Source organism: Electrophorus electricus, chromosome 10, assembly GCF_041902795.1.
Source record: "Electrophorus electricus isolate QZ-2024a chromosome 10, ASM4190279v1, whole genome shotgun sequence".
NCBI classification, from domain to species: Eukaryota; Metazoa; Chordata; class Actinopteri; order Gymnotiformes; family Gymnotidae; genus Electrophorus; species Electrophorus electricus.
The window spans coordinates 17,623,277-17,643,179 of NC_137506.1; the positions used below are offsets into that span (position 1 = coordinate 17,623,277).

Sequence of the window (19,903 nt, forward strand, 5' to 3'; positions counted from 1 at the left end):
GCTCTTGCATGTATGACATTTCGCTAGGTGCTGTAACATAAAACAACCATTACTCTCTCCGGTCTGCCCCCAAACGGAGGCTCGGTCTGGCCTGCCTCCATAACGAATGCATCCATGTCTCCCTTGCTCTCCTTGCAGGGCGGCAGCTAACGATATTCAACACGCAGGCCACCATCACGATCGGCGGCGCCGACCGCAAGCGGCCCTTCCAGGGCCAGCTTTCTGGCCTCTACTACAATGGGCTGAAAGTGCTAAACATGGCTGCTCAGGGCAACCCCAACATCAGAATCAACGGCAGCGTGCGCCTGGTGGGGGAGGTTCCGGCGGCAGGCTCGGCACGCACCACTGCTCTGCCGCCCGAGATGTCCACCACCTTCATCGAGACCACCACTACCATGTCCACGACCACCACAAGGAAGCACCGCTCACCACCCACGATATCGGTACTGGTGCACAAACACTTACACTCTGTCATTGCGAAGCAAGCGCATGGACTCGCAGGGCGTGCGGCTCGCAAAGAGCGCCGTGCACGTGGGCCCGAATGTTATTTGTCGCACGACAAACGTGCTCTGTTGGCCCCACGTCGCAAGTACCCACAACGTCCCTTTTTTAGGTTGGTATAAATGAAGACAGATCTGGAAATATGCACCTTCTCAATCTGATTGAAGCAGTTGCTTCAGATTAGTGGGACAAGCTAAACTTTTTTGTCTGTCACTGATGACCCCATACAGGTTTATGTTCTCATTCTGCCACCCTTATTGGTTTTTATTCTGCAGTTATTAACCGAAGAAACAAGTTAGACATTCCATAGACCTGAATGGTTACTTACATAAGAAATACTTCTGAAGGAGACCAAGGGTTCATTAGAACGGTGCTGGAATGATCGAAATAGCACCTGCTGTCCAGTTACACTGCAAACGTGAAATGAGCGGTTAAATGCCTCAGTCTTGCACCTAAAGCATAAAAAATAATATGCAAGTTTGCCTATTACTGCACTGTGCCATCATGCCCCAGTGATCACACATTGCACAAAAGATTTCTGTATGAGTTTAAGAATCTGCAAAGCATGAATATGCAAATATAAGGTGTTTTGCAAGTCATCTCATAGCCATGTGTGAATGAATGCTTCTCAAACAATATGCAAATGACTGTGTCCAGTTGCCCAGCAAGCCAGGTGTTTCTCCCCTGTATCATTTTGTGGAGGCTAAGCAATTTTCTCACCTATTTCATCATTTAAGTCCTGTAGCATATGTTTTTTAATTAATTTCTTTTCTAAGAGTGAAGAAAAGCATGTCATGTATGCACCCCTGACTGCAAAACACAGCATTACATGTTGAGTCTTATCCCGATTCTCACTGTGGTTTGGTTAAATGTGATGAGATGGGGCATTTCATGGGCTTCGCAGGACAAATGGAGCTGCCTGTCTTGATATTAAAGCCATCAGTCTCCATGGTGGGTCCGACAGGGTCTGGAAAGCAGGGCATTTATATCTCTGCAGCCCCTCCAGCTGACCTGAGGAAACAATCAGAAATCAGAGAAATCAAAGCTCAGCATTTACTGTTTGGTTTTTAGAATAGGAAAGTAAAGCAACTCCTAATGACTTGTGTGTGTGTGTGTGTGTGTGTGTGTTTAATTACATTTATTTTACTTGGAAATCACAACTTAATTGCTCGTAATTACTTGTGATTCTGAAGATGATGCTTATTAAATATCGTTTCCACTGCTTTACTTTTGCCTGCCAAGCACATTTGCAGTAGGACAGATGTACTGTCACCGGCCTGTGTCGTGTTGACAGATCTCATGGATGGCAGTTCTTTTCGACACTCAGGTCAGGAAGAACATGGATAGTGAGTTGTTGTATTAAGAGAGGCTTGTTACCAGACACAGTCTCTGCCTCTTGCCTGCCCTAATCTCTTAACTTGTGCGCTGCCCGTTTCCTCTGGGCACTCGAGGAAGCACCGCAGTGTGCTTACCGAGCCGACCGGACTGTGTGCATGGAAATTCCGGCTTTGCATTGGATCTGAAGCTGTCCGTGCCTTCTCTCTCACTCTAAACTGTGGGTGCGCATTCAAGCATCACGCCGCATTCCAGTATATGCACAACAGGCAAACGACATGGAAATCAGGTGGAGATGACAAAGCTTCGGGTCAGAGACACAAACAATCTCTTGTCACATGACCAATTTCACCAGGAAAACAAGCTTACTTTCATGGTTTACTGTTGGTACAGTCATGAAAAGCCTACAGGATATCCATTGCTGTATATGACGCACAGTATTACTAACATTTATACAGTGCACATGAAAGTGTGAAGGCTTTGTTATGGCTAATTTGGTGAGTCTCCATGCTTGCGTCATACACACATGTTGAAGAATTTGATGAGGGATGCTCACACACTTTTAGCCTGTTTTACCTTCCCGAGTCTCTCTCCCACATAAACACACCACGCGCCTTTTTGCCCCAGTCAGTTCCCTCTAGCTAAAGGTGATATACACACCCAATAATTGGTACTGTTTCTCATAGCATGAATTATTCTTTTTTAGACCCAAAGGTTATTATAAACCAAATGTCTAATAATATAATGTTCATAATACTTGATTAAACCATAATGTGTGCGTAATGGATTAGTCCTAGGACTATATAATAAAGTGGTTGTTATAGTTGTTTATCATGACAAGGCATGCTGGGATAGGAGGCTAGTTTGCATGCATTGCTTTTCTTCAAGGTGGTTGAGTCTCACGAGAAAGCGTGAGAATTAGGAGGAAGTTTAACAGTGGGTCTTTCTCTCTCCATCGTTCTCGCTCTCGCACCATGTCTGCTCCTCTCTCCCTCCTTCTCTCGGTCTGAATGGAGGCTTAAACGGCATTTCAGTGGAATTGGCAGGGGGATTCTCATTAAGACTTAGCAGGTTGGTAGGTCAACACTCTGCCGGGCATGTTTGCTTTCCCATCTTAATTTGTGCAAACAGGATCAGTAAACAAGCTGTCTGTTACAGTGGGGGAAGTAATTTAATTGTGCACTGAAATCCTGTGTATTATGTTGGGAATGGGAGTTCCATGGATTGGTGTATTTATAGGCCATTTTCACTTCTTGTTTGGATCAGAGTGGGAATAAGACCTCTGTGATGCATTCGGCTTAATTAAAACCAAGGGTGTTGAGTGTTAGAGCCAGAGTTGCTGGACTGATCTCAACGAGTGCAGTTCTATAGAGGTGACCAAAAACACATCTAGTTCTCTGGCGTGTATTGCTCGTGAATGCTCCATGGGGAAAGACAAAGCAGTGAGCAGTTTAGGAGTGTTGATTATCAGGAAAAATGCAAGAAAATATTGATGATAGTTAAAAAAAAAAAATGGCACAGAAAGCTGAAACAGTTATCACTTCCAATAATATCTTAGAATTACACTGAGATTATTGTTATTGCATTTCATGTGAATGAAGTCTTAAGAAAAGCCACATAACCCAGCCTGACCTTATCCATTGCTAACTTTCCACACGTGTTTGACCATGTGAATTTGAACGTTTACGGCTGCACTGGCTCTGCAGAGTCTTATCATACACAGTGGTAATAACACATGAAAGAAACGCCGTACAGTGGTAATAACACATGAAAGAAACGCCGTACAGTGGTAATAACGCATGAAGAAACGCCGTACAGTGGTAATAACACATGAAAGAAACGCCGTACAGTGGTAATAACACATGAAGAAACGCCGTACAGTGGTAATAACGCATGAAGAAACGCCGTACAGTGGTAATAACACATGAAGAAACGCCGTACAGTGGTAATAACACATGAAGAAACGCCGTACAGTGGTAATAACACATGAAAGAAACGCCGTACAGTGGTAATAACACATGAAGAAACGCCGTACAGTGGTAATAACGCATGAAGAAACGCCGTACAGTGGTAATAACGCATGAAGAAACGCCGTACAGTGGTAATAACACATGAAAGAAACGCCGTACAGTGGTAATAACACATGAAAGAAACGCCGTACAGTGGTAATAACACATGAAAGAAACGCCGTACAGTGGTAATAACGCATGAAGAAACGCCGTACAGTGGTAATAACACATGAAGAAACGCCGTACAGTGGTAATAACACATGAAAGAAACGCCGTACAGTGGTATGAAAATGAATGAAAGAAAAGGTGCTCTTGGATGGCATAATTTGCTGAAGTAGTGAAAATGAATATGACAGAGCAGGTCTGTGGTGCTCTTGGAGAAGGGTGTATTGTTAGGGGCCTTTTTCCTCAGCAATGGGTCTTTTATGTGAGATTAAGTGTCAGATGTGAATGGTAGTAAACCTATCATAATAGAGTTGTATACATTTTTCTTTGCCCCTGGGCAAATGAATAATTGATGTTCATGAAGTTAAGGGAGCTGTATAAGATTTAATTTGCAGCAATGGGATGATCTGTATCCAGCATTTGGATGATTTGTATCCGGCATAGGATGATCTGTATCCAGCATAGGATGATCTGTATCCAGCATTTGGATGATTTGTATCCGGCATAGGATGATCTGTATCCAGCATAGGATGATCTGTATCCAGCATAGGATGATCTGTATCCAGCATAGGATGATCTATCTCCAGCAATGGGATGATTTGTATCCATTTTGGGATGATCTGTATCCAGTGCAACCCGTTTGGTTTCATTTCCTCTGAATTCTCTAGTTGTCTGTGGCTGTTAGAGAGACTGTCATGTGGCTGTTAGCTTATCATGTCCCTCTTTAACTATTTCTTTGTCAGGAGAAAGGTCCGTTTTTCTGATGTTGCTATATTATTGATGGATACGAGTGTATTATTTAGTGCTGTGGGATTAAATCACCCATCAGCCTATAATGAGGGTGATGAGGTGATGGGTTTGTTCAACAAAATGGCCATTATTCAGCCATTTTGTCTCAAGTGGCCTAATCACTGGAGCAGCAAATGCAGTGGTTTGGTGCAGAACACGAAGACGTATAATGAATGCCAGGATGATAAGGATGTGCTAAGTCCTCCGTGCCTGTTCAGTAGCTGGAGATGAAAGTAGATCAGAGAATACACAAAGACATAAGGACCTTCATCATGTAAACTCATAATAGCTTCTGTTCATAATGGAAAGATAATGCTTTAAAATGGATTTTAAGCAAATACTTTTTCAATAACTATATCATTTTTAATGGGAATGTACACCAGTTAAGCTTTTTTCATATAAATTTTTTTTTCTGTAAAAAAAGAAACAAAAAAACATAATTAAGTATCGCTTACCAGAAGCCCTTTGCATTCTATCGTTCCTATTACTTCTGTTAATGGCTTTTAAGAGACTTTACCCCAATATAAAAATGTAAACAATTTGTGTTAATACTTGCTGCTACAGTGGGCTCTCTAAGTAAATGAGCTATGATGATCACAAAGGCTCTAAGAGGTCACTTTGGTTCGGAGTGCACTTTGAAGAAATTCCTTTTAAGCAAGGTATCTGTGACTTGTGTTTACAAGTATAATTCTGAAGATATATATATCTATATACAGAGCCTTGCAAAAATATTGAACCACTTTAAAAGTTATTAGATTAATCTAACACTTCCACAGATTGTTCTGTGGTATACCGACCCAGGCTGGTATACATGAGTGGGGCTAAGCCCTCCATGTTTTTCAGCTAATAAAAACATCAGAATACTCTATCAGAATACTCTGTCATGCCATCCACATTGTCTTATTTGCTCTTAACAAATGCCTTGATTATTTTGGACTGCTGTGGTACTAAGTACAATAGCACCACCTAAAGCTTATGAGACGAATACGAACGGCAAAGGTGGGATGATTTGATGTAGCCCCAAGCCATAAATCCACGCAGCCAATGTGGCAAATGTGTTTTGATGTATTACACACAGTGAACTGCCCCCTTGATTAGATCTTCACTTTTTAGCCCGCGACGTCTAACTCCACCTTACCGTCGTCTGCATTCAGAACCGTTTGAAGTAGATAAGCTATCAAAATAACATGCTGATTCTAAAAATGTAGAAGTTAAAGAAAATGCATTGAGGACCATGGCATAGCAGTGAGAGCCTTACTAACACAAAGCTACTGTCTATAGTCATGTTGGTTTAGCTAAGAGTTTCATAGTCTGTTCATGCCTGGAAAAAGACATGCAATTAGCTAACCAGCTTTCAAAAAGCTTGTTTGATTGTCCATTTGTTTTTAGTTGATGATGTTAAAAACACGGTGAAATTAAGTGTTTAAAAAATGCACTGAGCTTGATGTGAACATTACACTATGAAATTATTTTAAAAACATTATACTAAAAATTGTGTCAGTGTAGACTAGATTAAATAAATGAAACAAAATGTTGAATGATATAGAAAATTTACTGAATGCTAACAATGCATTGATCAATGTAACTTATTCTACTTAATTATTCTACTGAAAAGTGAAGTTCCTCCTGAGGTTTATGTTTCAGCAAACTGAAGGCAGTTGTCTTTTAATGCCTCCCTGTATGTTGCATCATCTCTCTATCCTCCAGTCCCAACAAGATGCCCTATCCCTGCTGAGAAAACGCATCCCCACAGTTTGACGCTGACACCCCAATACTTCACAGTTAGGAAAGCATTTGCTGAGGAACTGGCAAAGCTTGGTTTGTACCAGACATAGCATTTTCAATTTCATCCTAAAGGTAAAAATGTTTTCTCTCATCTGATCACTAGACCTCCCACGTTTTAAGTGGATGCGTTCCGGCAAACGACGAACTTGTTTCGACGGGACCTTTTTCTTCAGTAACGCGCTTCTTTCTGGTCACCCTCCCGTATGGTTCGGTTGTGTTCGGAGCTCTTGATACCACGCACTGTGGACTTTCACTCCAGTCTCAGATACTGAAGTCTAGCTCCTGCTAAGTAACTGTTGGCCTCTCTGCAGGTTTCCTCGCAGCGTAGTGCCTGGGTGGCACACTGCTGCTTCCATTTCCTCTCAGTGGAGCCCGCAGTGCTCGCTGGCATAAACAACACTTGGATCATTTTTCGTAGCCGCATGTATCACGGGTGTGTCGATAACTTTACCTGTGATTGCCTTAGATTGCTGTTTGGTCTTCATTTTCACAGCTTTCCTTCAAAATCACAATCTGACCAATCGGAATTAAATTGCACTTAATTCACCTTTTCTTTACCAGAAAAGTTGAACTTTTAAAGGATTCATAGGTAGACTACACTTTTAAGACCATTTTCATTGTTAGAGCAATGTCTTTAATCTGGGGAAACTTGGAGCTTCTTTGGCAAAGGGGTTGAATAGTTATTCAAACAATTTTTGAGTTTGTGATTTTTGTCACAGATTATTCTCTTATGTAAATCCAAGATCATAGATCACTGATTAATTTTTGTTTTAAAACAAATTATCACACAGCAAAAAACATCGGATGACTTTTAAGGGGGTCAAATACTTTGTCTATGTGTCTAATACTGTTGTAGTTGGTGGTGTTGGTAGTGGTGGTGTGGTTGTTGCTACTGTCATTCAAATTAAACATAAAATAGAAATATCTAAAATACCAAATAACGACTTGGCAGATTATGGGAATTTGGAAGAGCCCGCCAGAACATAGTGTGCATGTTGCTGCAAGCACACTCGTGAGGAATCCATGTACTTTTTCCCAGGTTCTGAGCCAACAGCTCACGGGTGAACAGTGCAACCCTCAGAGACACGGGGGGGGTCGTCAGCATAAGGAGTTAGTGCACTGTCACAATAAAGACTAATATTTCTCCAGAGTTGTGTTTAGAATCCAATTATATGGAGGCAGGACACAGCAAAAAGCAGCCATGGTGCAAAGGACTGATATGTTTCAGAAGGTGCTGACAACCCACATGGGAGGAGGGATATTAAGAACGAGCAGACACCGCTAACCTTAAGAGACGCCACTCCCGAGTTATTGAAATGTGTGGCTTCTGCAGCTAAAAAAGGGCCGGGATAGTGGAGCCGTATCATGAAGCACTGTGGGTAGATGGAGCGCATCAAATCTCCAAGTCCCACCAGTATACTGAAATATGGAGTGAGTTCCACGTTGCTCATTTATTTAGAGTTCATCGTCAAGGTCGGTGTGGAGTTTAAAATAATTAATTCATTTAAAAATAATAATAATTACAAAAGTTACTAATGATAATGATGATGATGAGTTTCGTAGTTTGCACAGGACCAGTGTCACTGAACTATTGCAATGAAAATGCAAACGTCTCTGTACATTTAGATATTTTGCTGAAATGCTTACGGTCAACATGGTTATCTGACAGTTATAAACGGCACATGCGAATGATACCGACTTGGAATTCTGAATGATCGCTCCTCCACTGTTGCTTCTTCACTGAAGGAACATTCTGTGCCACCTTTCTCCAAGATAACAGCAGAGCGGGGTAAACGAATGCACACGCAGCTACAGGTGCAGCTACTCAGCAGCACGGGCTGCTGTCCATTTTTCATTATAGAAGATTCAGCGTGCTGCGTTGTGCTGCCAGAACTGTGGACACACAGTTTCCTCCTCACACTGAGTGGCGTACGCACAGTGGCTCGGTCCCTTACAGTGTAGGATCCTAGCGCCACGAGTCACTCATGTACAGTATGCTGGTGGAGGAGCCCATGGCTCCTGTTCGCACTTTACTCACTGTGGAATCTGACTCATGCTGTGACAGATGAGGTCCCAGGAGAGGCATTTAAGTCAGCTTTGCGTGCAGGTATATCTCGTGTCAGGATTTCCCTCCGCATGTATAATGCTCTGGAAATCCCACCTGCCCGCGGTGAAGAGGTGAGATCCCGCACCTGCTGATATCGAGGCGTGCATGTGTGTAATGGAGGCAGGCTGAGCAGTGGCGCGTGGTGCCTAGACCTGGTGTGTCAGTAATGGGCACGTCCTCCTCCACGGCCTCCATTTCTTCTCTTTCTCTGGAGTCAGCCGCTGTTGACACCCCAGCTCACCTCACTTCCTCAACCCCACCCCCCAAGTGCCGTCTTATCTTCCCAGCCCTCTCCTGGCCTTGGCTTGTATTAAACACCTGCACAACAAAGAAAGACAGCACTTCAGATTTGAATCTGTAATTGAGGCAAGATGTTCATTGCTTTCTAATTTTAGCCGGGTCACAATAGGGGAGCGCTCTGGCTGACCGCTATTCACGAAATCCCCGGTGACCTTGCACTTCTGACCAGGAGGATGATTAAAGATCAAGGCCCAGAACTATTTCCTTTCAAAGAGGAAGACGAATGGTGGCCATTTGAAAGTCCGTGCAGCGACTGGTAGCAATTAGGTTTTGGCGTGAAGCACACAACTACTGTACGTTAAATATAAGGAAAGGAACAGTGTGCTCCTTGCTTTTGCCACAGGCCTTTTTGGTCAGAGCAGGTAGTAGTCAATGGGCTCTTGCGAAGATATGTAGCTCCATATCTGGACATGGTCTCTAGATTGTTTTGTCCCTTTGAGCTACAGCACCTGAGCTCAGTTACTACCACTTCTGTAATATAGCCCCTAAATGAGGCACAGCTAAACAGCATAGTGATAAGGGTGATTTATTTAACTGAAAGACCCCTAGCCCCATATCCCACACCCACACACCACTCAGTGTCCAGCACTGAGCTGCTTTGGAGCGCACTTCCAGGCCAGTAAATTTCATGGCGTGTCCTCGAAATCAATGACAATAAATATTCAAACTGTAAGCTTCCATGAACTTCACAGACACATATGAACGTTTCCTTTCAAATTGCCAGCTGGGGTTCAGTCTCAGTCACTGGTTTTGTTTAACTGCATGAACCCATCACCTTACGAAGGTCTACAGGCAAAGAGAAGAAGTCTGCTGAGAACGGGCTTGTCAAACACACCACCACCATCACGCGTGGCTGCTGGGCAAACACACCACCATCACGCGTGGTTGCTGGGGAAACACACCACCATCACGCGTGGTTGCTGGGCAAACACACCACCATCACGCGTGGTTGCTGGGCAAACACACCACCATCACGCGTGGTTGCTGGAGAAACACACCACCATCACGCGTGGCTGCTGGGCAAACACACCACCACCATCACGCGTGGTTGCTGGGCAAACACACCACCACCATCACGTGTGGCTGCTGGGCAAACACACCACCATCACGCGTGGTTGCTGGGCAAACACACCACCATCATCACGCGTGGTTGCTGGGCAAACACACCACCACCATCACGTGTGGCTGCTGGGCAAACACACCACCACCATCACGCGTGGTTGCTGGGCAAACACACCACCACCATCACGTGTGGCTGCTGGGCAAACACACCACCATCACGTGTGGCTGCTGGGCAAACACACCACCATCATCACGCGTGGTTGCTGGGAAGTGCCCCATGAGCCCAGATGACAGGTCACAAAGATGGCCAGACAGAAACACACCCAGTCTTTATGAAACAAATCTCCCATGTTATTGATTCGGCATGTAAGACAAGCCGCACATTCAAAGTAGAGATGGCGGTGATAGCATCAATCAATCCTGCTGGAGGGAAAGAGGTGAGATGCTGATCTCCAGAAGAGAGCCACTCCAAGTTTGCCCCTCTCCAGTTTTGATGCTATGTAAAAACACTTGACATGATCCCAGAGACGGCAGCAAGAACATTTGTCTTAATTACACGGCTGACTGAAATCGTAATTAGTGGAGATGTCGTCATGTCTCCGATGAGGTAGGGACTCATTACTTTAAAGTCGTTCAACATGCAGCCACGTTGGACTTGGATTTGATATAAAGTGACACATTTCTGAACCTTTTTTTTTTTTTTACCATTCCGTGAATGAGGACATGATGGCGAAGTCCATTTCTTTCGTTCCTCTGCCGCCTTTTGTAAGGTCCAAGAAAATGTTGATGTAGACGCAAACACGAACCATCAAAAACAAGTCTGCATTCCAGCAGACCACCAGTGGAATGTTGTCGAACTGAAAGGCAAATTTTTCAGTTCAACATTCCATGCTTTTCTTTTTTATCAACCAAAATGTGCATATATGCAACCTGCTTCATCATTTTGAGTCACGTTGACGCAGAACTACATTTTGAGGTTTCAGTATTATTTTTGTGCTCTACATATTTGATGTAATATAATTGTCTGAATGCAGACAGTCATCAAACCTTGTTTTTAAGAATAACACAGTTCCGCCAGTGCTGGTCCTGCTCTAGACTAGATTTTTTAAAAATCATCAATTGGTTCCTTTCAAAGTCTTATAAGAGTTTTTACTTTTGTCTGTTAAACTTTCCTGGGGCTCTAAAACTAGTGTTGGTCTTCATCCAGTTTGTGAATCACTGGCATTGATTTGGTGACATTGAGAAAGATGACACTTTTCAAAAGGCTGAATCATATCTTCACATACACACTTCATTCACGTTTTTAGCAGCTGTAAGAAAAAAAGAAGGATGATGAAGTGGAACGAGGAGAGAGAGCCACACTTCACTAGTCCTCAGGAGAAAACTAGCAGGCTAGACAATGCAGATTTACCCCAAACAGCAGCAAACACATCATCCAGATTCTAATCTACAATAATTCCTTCTCTTGGGCACACAGACACACACATAAACACAAACATATTCACTTATTTATGCATGGCTAGATGATGGTTAACTTTTATTGTGCCGGGGCAACAGTTGAGCTAGTCTCTCGCTGTACAACTCCAAGTTCTGAAAAAGAATTTCTGTTGTTTTTTTTTTATTATTATTATTTTTGGTATGTTTTATAAGCCTTGAATTTTGCTAAAGTCTCTAATTAGATAGGTGGGTAGTGCATATCCAATATATCTCCCTATTTTAGGCCAATAGTAATCAGGAATTATGCAGTGAGCAACAAATATTAAAAAAAATCACATAATTGTAATGTACAATTCTTCATACGGCCATCCTTTGCCATGATTATAGCTTTTCATACTCTTGCCATCCTCTGAGCCACCATCATAACCCTCTTAAGGGATCTTAAGCTTGTCTCCCGGGCAGTCACCATTTTGACTCTGTCCTCACTTACAGTAACAGTGCTCCTACTGGCTTAGGAGTTGGGAACCAGGAAACGTGGAATATCTGGTGGGTCCCATACAGGGCCCGATTAAGCCCTTGTGTGGCCCCAGGCTGTGAAAACATTGGGGCCCCCTTAAAATAAAGCTGTTATACGCGTAGTATGAAAATAGTGACAACATAATGAATAGGCTAGTATGGAGTAATAAAATAGTAATTTAGTAAACTAATTCTGATGCAACAGGAAAACGAATACGCAGAAGGCACACGCCCACAGTCTGAACAGGACTAAAGCCTAGCAACTGATTGCTAAAAATGACAGTTGACTGACATAAATGGTTAATTGAGGAGTTTTAATATTTTATGTCATTAGTTGATGTTTGTATCACTTGCTGCAGTTTTTGTTCGTGAGCTCCACTCTCAAGTTTCCTATTAGGTGTTGTCATTTCATACATATTGTTAGCATTCTGATGGAATGCTAAACAAAATTTAGAGCCTTAGAGTAAACAAAGCGGATATTTGAGTGCTCTCTCTACCTTGAGAGAGGGTGTGAATACAGGTGAAGTAAATGCCAAAAAATGACTCGTGTGTTAGTTTTTATTATCAGATTTCTATCAGATGATGTGAGGCCCCCTTCACCCCAAGCTTGTGTAGCCTATACGGTTAAGTGTTACGGCTGTATATCCTACACGGTTATGTGTTACAGCTGTATATCCGACACGGTTATGTGTTACGGTTGTATATCCTACACGGTTATGTGTTACATTTACATTTACGGCATTTATCAGACACTCTTATCCAGAGCGACTTACAAAAGTGCTTTGTCATTTAGTCATAGAATATATCCAAGTACAGTACAGTAGGTTAGAATCAAACATACCAATGAACTAGAATACTGTAGAATACAGGGATGAATGCTGAATGCTGATACTTAAACAATGATAACTGCTATTAACAATAAGTGCTAGAGTTTGTTAAACAACATAAACAATACCCTACAATAAGTACTAAATTAGTCAGTCAATGTGGGAGCAGTGTCAGTTGTCCTTTAAATATTTTGCAAATAGATGGGTCTTCAGTTACGGCTGTATATCCTACACAGTTATGCTTTTCGGCTGTATATCCTACATGGTTATGCGTTACGGCTGTATATCCTACACAGTTGTCTGTTATGGCTGTATATCTTACATGGTTATCTGTTACAGCTGTATATCCTACACGGTTATGCGTTACGGCTGTATATCCTACACAGTTATCTGTTACAGCTGTATATCCTACACAGTTATGCGTTACGCCTGTATATCCTACACGGTTATCTGTTACAGCTGTATATCCTACACGGTTATGCATTACGGCTGTATATCCTACACGGTTGTCTGCTATGGCTGTATACCCTACATGGCTATTTGCTGTATATCCTACACGGTTATGCGTTACGTCTGTATATCCTACACGGTTATGCGTTATGGCTGTATATCCTACACGATTATGCATTACGACTGTATATCCTACACGGTTGTCTGCTATGGCTGTATATCCTACATGGCTATTTGCTGTATATCCTACACGGTTATGCGTTACGTCTGTATATCCTACACGGTTATGCGTTATGGCTGTATATCCTACACGATTGTCTGCTATGGCTGTATATCCTACATGGCTAATTGTTTCGGCTATATATCCTACACGGTTATGTGTTAGATGGTTATGTGTTATGGCTGTATAGTCTACACAGTTAATGTAGACATGGTCCAATAAATTGGGTTGGAAACACAGAACTAGAGAAATTACTTGTTATTGGGGGCAATAAAAAACTAATGGAATGGATTGATTGGAAATAAATTCATACATAGCATCAACCTTCGCTATTTTACTTAAATTTAAGCATAAGCCTTTATATTAAAATGTCTTTAAAATTATGCAAAACAAACATGTAATCAGGTGTGCCACCTTTTGACTAGGGCTGTGTGTGTGTGTGTGTGTGTGTGTGTGTGTGTGCGCGCGCGCGCGCAGCCATTTCAATTATCAATTATCTGTGAATGTGACGGAGGTTTGTTATTACGGAACATTATTAATTTCTGCAGGCAATTACAAGAACTGGGTTTAAGATGCAGCAGTGTACATTAGGAACTTACCTTAGCTAATACTGCAGTGACTTTTTACGAGACATGGTCAACACCTCACCCAGGAAGAAGTTAAATATTACGTCACTGAAGATGTCAGTGTTTTTAACCTCTGTCCTATGTGATTCACAGTTAATCTATACATCTTCAGACACATTGACTGTCTCGACACCTTAAATCAGGTGGGGCATAAAAACATGACACAGGGAACTTCTTAAATCTTCCAGATTACTCCACTGTCAGCACTTTCCTTGGTGCTGTATAATCGATTAGGAGTGGAGGCTGCTGTGAAATGAATGATCCAAGCATTGTCTTCACTGTAAATCACATTCTGGGTGCTATATCTATGTGATGTACATCATGGGGACTTTTGCTAAGAGCAAGCTGATATATTATACTGCGCTTTCGAGCTGAGCTCTGCTCAATCGTGTCATTTGTAAATATTTGTTACTCCATTTAAAAAAACATTGACTGTTTTCAAACATTTGAAAATAAATTTTACAATTATTATTATTTTCACACAGGGCATTTAAATCTGCAAGCACTTTCTGCTGTCATAGTATAACATGATATTTAAAGGCATATTGAGACAGGAGTTTATGAGGACTGATTCTAAAGGGCTTCCTTCATATGCTGGTCAAACATAAATACAAATACAAATACAAATGTTTTTTTTGTTTGTTTGTTTTTTATCATTTGTTGGACATGGAAAAAGTTCAGATTTTCCAGAATTTTCTTTTTCTAATTTGCAGACAAGTTAAATAGCAGGTTTAGTATTGATGTTGTCAGCCCAATAATAGACTTTCCATGTTAATGGATTTAAGACTTCATGCGTGTTCATATAGCAGTAATTTTAGTTTAAATGCTTCACATTGCACAAAAGGTGCTCCCTGACCTCAATTAAATTACTTAGCGAGACAAACCAATCGGAAAGGAAACACTCAATAGAAACGCCTGATTTTGAGGTCTCAAGGTCACAAGTCGCATGTTTGCAGAACAACTTACTGCACACACAATTGTTCCTGTCATTCAGTACATAGCATAGCCCTTTGAGGAATAAAGATTAATGCGGCAGTATTTCACATATGTTTGATGCCTAATGTTTGACACTTACTATCATTTTTTAAAATATTTTATTGGCTACTAGGTTAAACAGCCTTAAATTGATATTGATTTGTTGTTGTTATTTAATGGACGAAATTTGTAGGACAAAAGAAGTTTGTAGTTTGTTTGAACGTCAGGCTTTGTCCAGAGAACAAAACGCCTTCTACAGGTTGTGAGTGCCGTTTGTGTAACCATGGTAGAAACAAGAGGGGAAGTCGCTTAACAACGGGGCTTGTTGGTATAGCAGGATAAATAACCAATGTCCAATATTTCTGACTTGGATCATTGTCTACGCATTGCCCTATGACAAGATTCTGTTCCATTTCTTGGCCGTAGTTGGGGAACGCGTGCAAAGGGCTTGATTTTTGCTACACGTTCAAGGTCGGCAGAGTGTAGCGCTTGTGAAGTATATGAGAAAAACGACTTTTTGAGACTTATACGGCTACATCTGCGCAGTTATACATAAGTTTGACCTCTGAGCATTTTTAGATATAATAAGGTAGTTGAGTAAATATCATGCAGAAGGCTTTCACCCTCCCTTACCCCCTACCTCCGTCCACACTCCTACCTGTCTCTTATATGTGACTGCAGAGTGTTGCCAGAGTGGTTAAAAACCCTCTGATTGAGATTCTTCCCCTCTTCTTCTCCAGCCCTCCCCACCATCCTCTCTCCTGCAACCTGTGCCCAGAATGATGCTGATATTTCTGGGCACCACTCAGTTGGCCTGTCAGTTATCTCTCAGCAGAGCCACGGTAAATATCCTGCATTGATTAAGCAGATCTGCCTGGGCAGGATAGGGGCCCGAGACAGGGAGCCGAATCCTAAACATGCCCATCCGCGAAAGCGATTTAGCCTAAACCCCGCCCCTCCGAAGAGCTCCGAGGGACGGCCGGAAGCACATGAGATGCGACGCACGGGCTCTGCCCGCTGGGGGGGATTTGCGGAGGGCAGGCGGAAGGCAGGGCTGCTGTCTGATGTCGGCCAAGCTACAACCACCCTGCACCTTGGCGTCGGCATCCACGGCGGAGGTGTTTCCTACGTGCGATGATTCATGGCCACAGCCTGATGAATGCATCCTTTCCTTTCAGGTGGCCCTCCCCACTTTTCTTCTGCTTTCACATTCATTGCCTCGGCCAGTTACCCCGAGCACAGCCGTGACCCATCTCTGAGCACAAAATAAGTTCAGGATAATTCAGGGATTTCACATTTTTTTAGCAACGTGGTCAGTTTTAATGCTGCCTCCTTGATGACAGCGTCAATGAGCTTATCTCAGAGGGATTGCAGTGTCTGGCCTTCAAAGGATCTGGATTGCAGAGTTAGCAGCTTCTCTATGCCTTATTGCCTGCTTAGGAAGTGAATGAATTCACTGTGTCCACATTGTTGATTTTGGATGCATTTATAATATTATGCGCTTTTTTTGCTTTTTTTTTTAGCTGAGCAGTCCTACCATTGGGACAGACTGTAACAGATGAGCAACAATGCTCACTAAACTCTGACTTTCAGGTAAAATGCAAGCAGGTAAACCAGAGCAAGCAGTGCAAGCTCCTTGCTGAGCGGGACCACTGACAATTCTTAAAACTCAGGCTATAGACCAGGTCCCGTTCTGTGTGGGGAATATGAGATTCCCAAGAAGAAGGTGTCATCAGTTTCCAACGTGTGTGTGTGTACCTTGCCAAGCCAGTGGTCCAATCGGCACAAGTCAGTTCTCATCAGAATTAGTCTGTTCCCAGCTCGGTACTGATGGCAGATGTGAATCTACTCAGGTTCTGCATGCCAAAGGAGACCCACCTCAGACAACACAGGCTGATTGAATAAACGCTATATAGATTCTCTATATTCGCACTCAGGAGTGGACCAATTGATGTAGGGATACCAAGAGTCACTAAGATCGTCCTAGCCAACGTTATCAAGAAACACTGAGAACAATCATTAAACGGAAGAATCTTGATATAGGGATGAAAATCATTTGTGCTTCAAATAATGCATAGTTTCCTCAAGACTGAAAATACATTGAAAGGATTTAGGCGGATTTGCTTATCTGTCGGACAGCATGAAGCATTACCCTCTCACGGCCTGAGGAAGCATATGAAAAAAACGCTAATCTTGCGGGAGTTCAATATTAAGTTCCCATCACTGTCAGGTCAGGTTTAAGGGAATGACGCGATTAGGCCCTTCTGCCGACATGAATGTTCTGCCGACATTCATTGTAGACACATACACTGACATTATTAAACTGCAGGTTAAGGCTATTTTCCCCCTGCCGACAGAAGTATCAATAAGTGATTACATACTGGCACAATACATACAGCAGCTCTGTACTGCGCTGCTGGATTCTCTGCCAGCGCAACACTCACCATGCTACATGGTCCTTGAAGACCAGACACAGGAGAGGTGCTCTGCTCTGCCAGCTGCTGGATGCAGCTTCAGGAGGTGCGAATTTGTGCGTGCAGCATTGATTTGCAAGCAGGCTTGGTTACCCCGTGAAGTATTTACAGGCATGCGCATGCAAGGAAGTCTGCGTCTGCGGCATTTGGCCGCGAATAGCAATCACGGGCCAGGCTCTTATTCGCTTATGCCGTTTAACGCTCTTCTATCTTGCAGCGGGGGAAACCCAAGATCGTTTCGAATTTTCTCTGGAATCAGTCAATTACTTTTCTCATTGCCTTTTGCATCTGTGATCTTTCCCTCTTTCAGCCGCAAGATGAGTCGTTTACCACACTAAATCTAAATTCAATGAATAATTTGATATTTACTCAGAGCGATATTCCACAGTGCTCTGGCGTGGTGAGCCACCCTGTCTGCAGCCTCGCTGATGTGCATTTGAATTGCATTTTATGGTGCAACCTTTCCTTTTCTTTCTTACGCCAAAGTGGGAGAAAATCTCTCTTCCTACGCCAAGTCCGCCAAGCACATAGGGACATGGAGCTGGGAGGAGGGGCGTGCTTTATTAGCCCGTCAAACGCAATCATATTTATAGATCTGTGCTTTCACAGATGAGAGTACTCTCCATTACCCCTTGTGTTATTTATAATTTCATAAACTTGGTCCATGACAGTGCTTATTTTATCCTGCATTCTAATCTGCGTCTAATAAAGACATGCCAAATGCAAGGTGTGAAAAACGATCTCCCTGCACGGGCTGGTGTGAGCCTGGGAGAATGGGAGGGATAAATCAGAACCGGAGGCGATGCAGACACGCAGATCATCTGTGACTGCATTCAGACCTCTGCTCTCAACAGCAGTGATGTACAGTAATGAAAATCCATGCAAACCACTGGAGGGGTAAGATGGAGGTGGACTCCCAAAAGTGATCGGGGTCTTTCAAAATAAAAGTTCGCCCTCTGAGTACCCCAACCCTCTCCACCCCCACCCAGATGAACACCAGCTCAGAACATCAGCTTCAGCTAGTAGGGCAGCTACGTCAGTTGTCATTTGTTAAAGGACATTACACTTGCAGTTACACGGTGACTGATTTAATCATGAGCTGAAACTGCATCTTCATTTGCACTGTTAGTTCACTTTTACTTGCCATTGTTTGTATACTTGTATTTGTGTATATATATTGTATGTATAGTGTGTGTGTGTGTGTGTGTGTGTGTGTGTGTGTGTGTATAATATATATATTTGTATTTCCAAATTATATATAGTACAAATAATTTATATATAGTATATCATTCTCTATTTTATTTTACTATACTTAATTTTATATAGACACCCGCACCAAGAGAAATCGCCTCATACTTGAAGAATAAAAGATTCTGATTCTGATTTGAAAATCCGTTGTGGCCCACAACAACTGGATCTCTTGATATGTCCACACGCTGCTGTCATTGTAAATAACAACTACGTTGATTTTTCTTTCCCCTTTTCTATCTCATGTCTGCTTTGCATGGCGGGTGAACTAAAGAACACGGATGACATTGTCTCATCAGCGGAGTGCTCCAGTGATGACGAAGACCTGGAGGAGTGTAACCTCGAGCGCACAGGTGGGCTAGGTCAGTTTAATTCTGCTTGCTCCTATGTGCTGGTCTTTCATTTGCAACAGAGGGTTAGATCCTCAAAGCATCGCCACCCCCATGGATAGATAAAGTGTAACTTTCTGTGTACCCAACCAAAGCCAAGCATGCAGACACAAGCAGTTATTCAAGACAGAAGTTTCATTCTAATGCTGACCAATTCCACTCAGAAGTGAAGGCATGAGCTGATCACAGAGTACTTTCCCCTTAAACTACACCAGTTATGAGCTACACTTGCCCATGGGGTTTTCCGAAGTGGTTAACATGGTCACATTCACCGCTAATTTTGTCTTCTCCCCCCCCACCCCCCACCCCCCACCCCCCGCTCCTTGAGAGGGCATGAGTACAAAATTAGTATGTGACATGTTCTCTGCATTGATGCTTCAAAATGTATCATATTCAGAGGGTTTCTGCCATGTGACACTGGATTGCATTTTGGTACATGATACATTTTGAGATGTCTCTTGAAATTTACTTTCAGCCAAGTTCTAGTGTGATATGTAGAAGATTAATTGTGATGGAAGTATTGACTTATTTTGGTTCCCTCATTCTTTGAGGCTTAAGTTAATCATTTTAATAGAGAACAGATATCATCGAATTTCTGTGTACCAGTTTTTGTTTTGTTTTATATTGGTTTGCTTTTTGTTTTACTGTATGATTTTATTTAGTGTGAACAAGTTATTCTGCTATTAAT

General features: G+C 42.5%; 1 protein-coding gene across 37 annotated transcripts in view; it reads left to right on the plus strand.

Moving 5' to 3' along the window:
- nrxn3a (neurexin 3a) overlaps window positions 1–19,903 on the plus strand; it is a 255,272-nt gene that overhangs the window by 203,515 nt on the left and 31,854 nt on the right. For 19 of the 37 annotated variants that reach the window (XR_003410077.3, XR_004776805.2, XM_027001508.3 and 16 more), the window contains 2 exons: window positions 139–443; window positions 19,101–19,188. Coding sequence is in view for 34 of the 37 variants with exons in the window: in XM_027001508.3 (XP_026857309.2) it covers window positions 139–443; window positions 19,101–19,188 (393 nt within the window). In the remaining 3 variants the exon portion in view is untranslated. The remainder of the gene's footprint in view (window positions 1–138; window positions 444–19,100; window positions 19,189–19,903) is intronic. The other 18 variants (XR_003410078.3, XM_027001511.3, XM_027001492.3 and 15 more) reach the window with 1 other exon arrangement.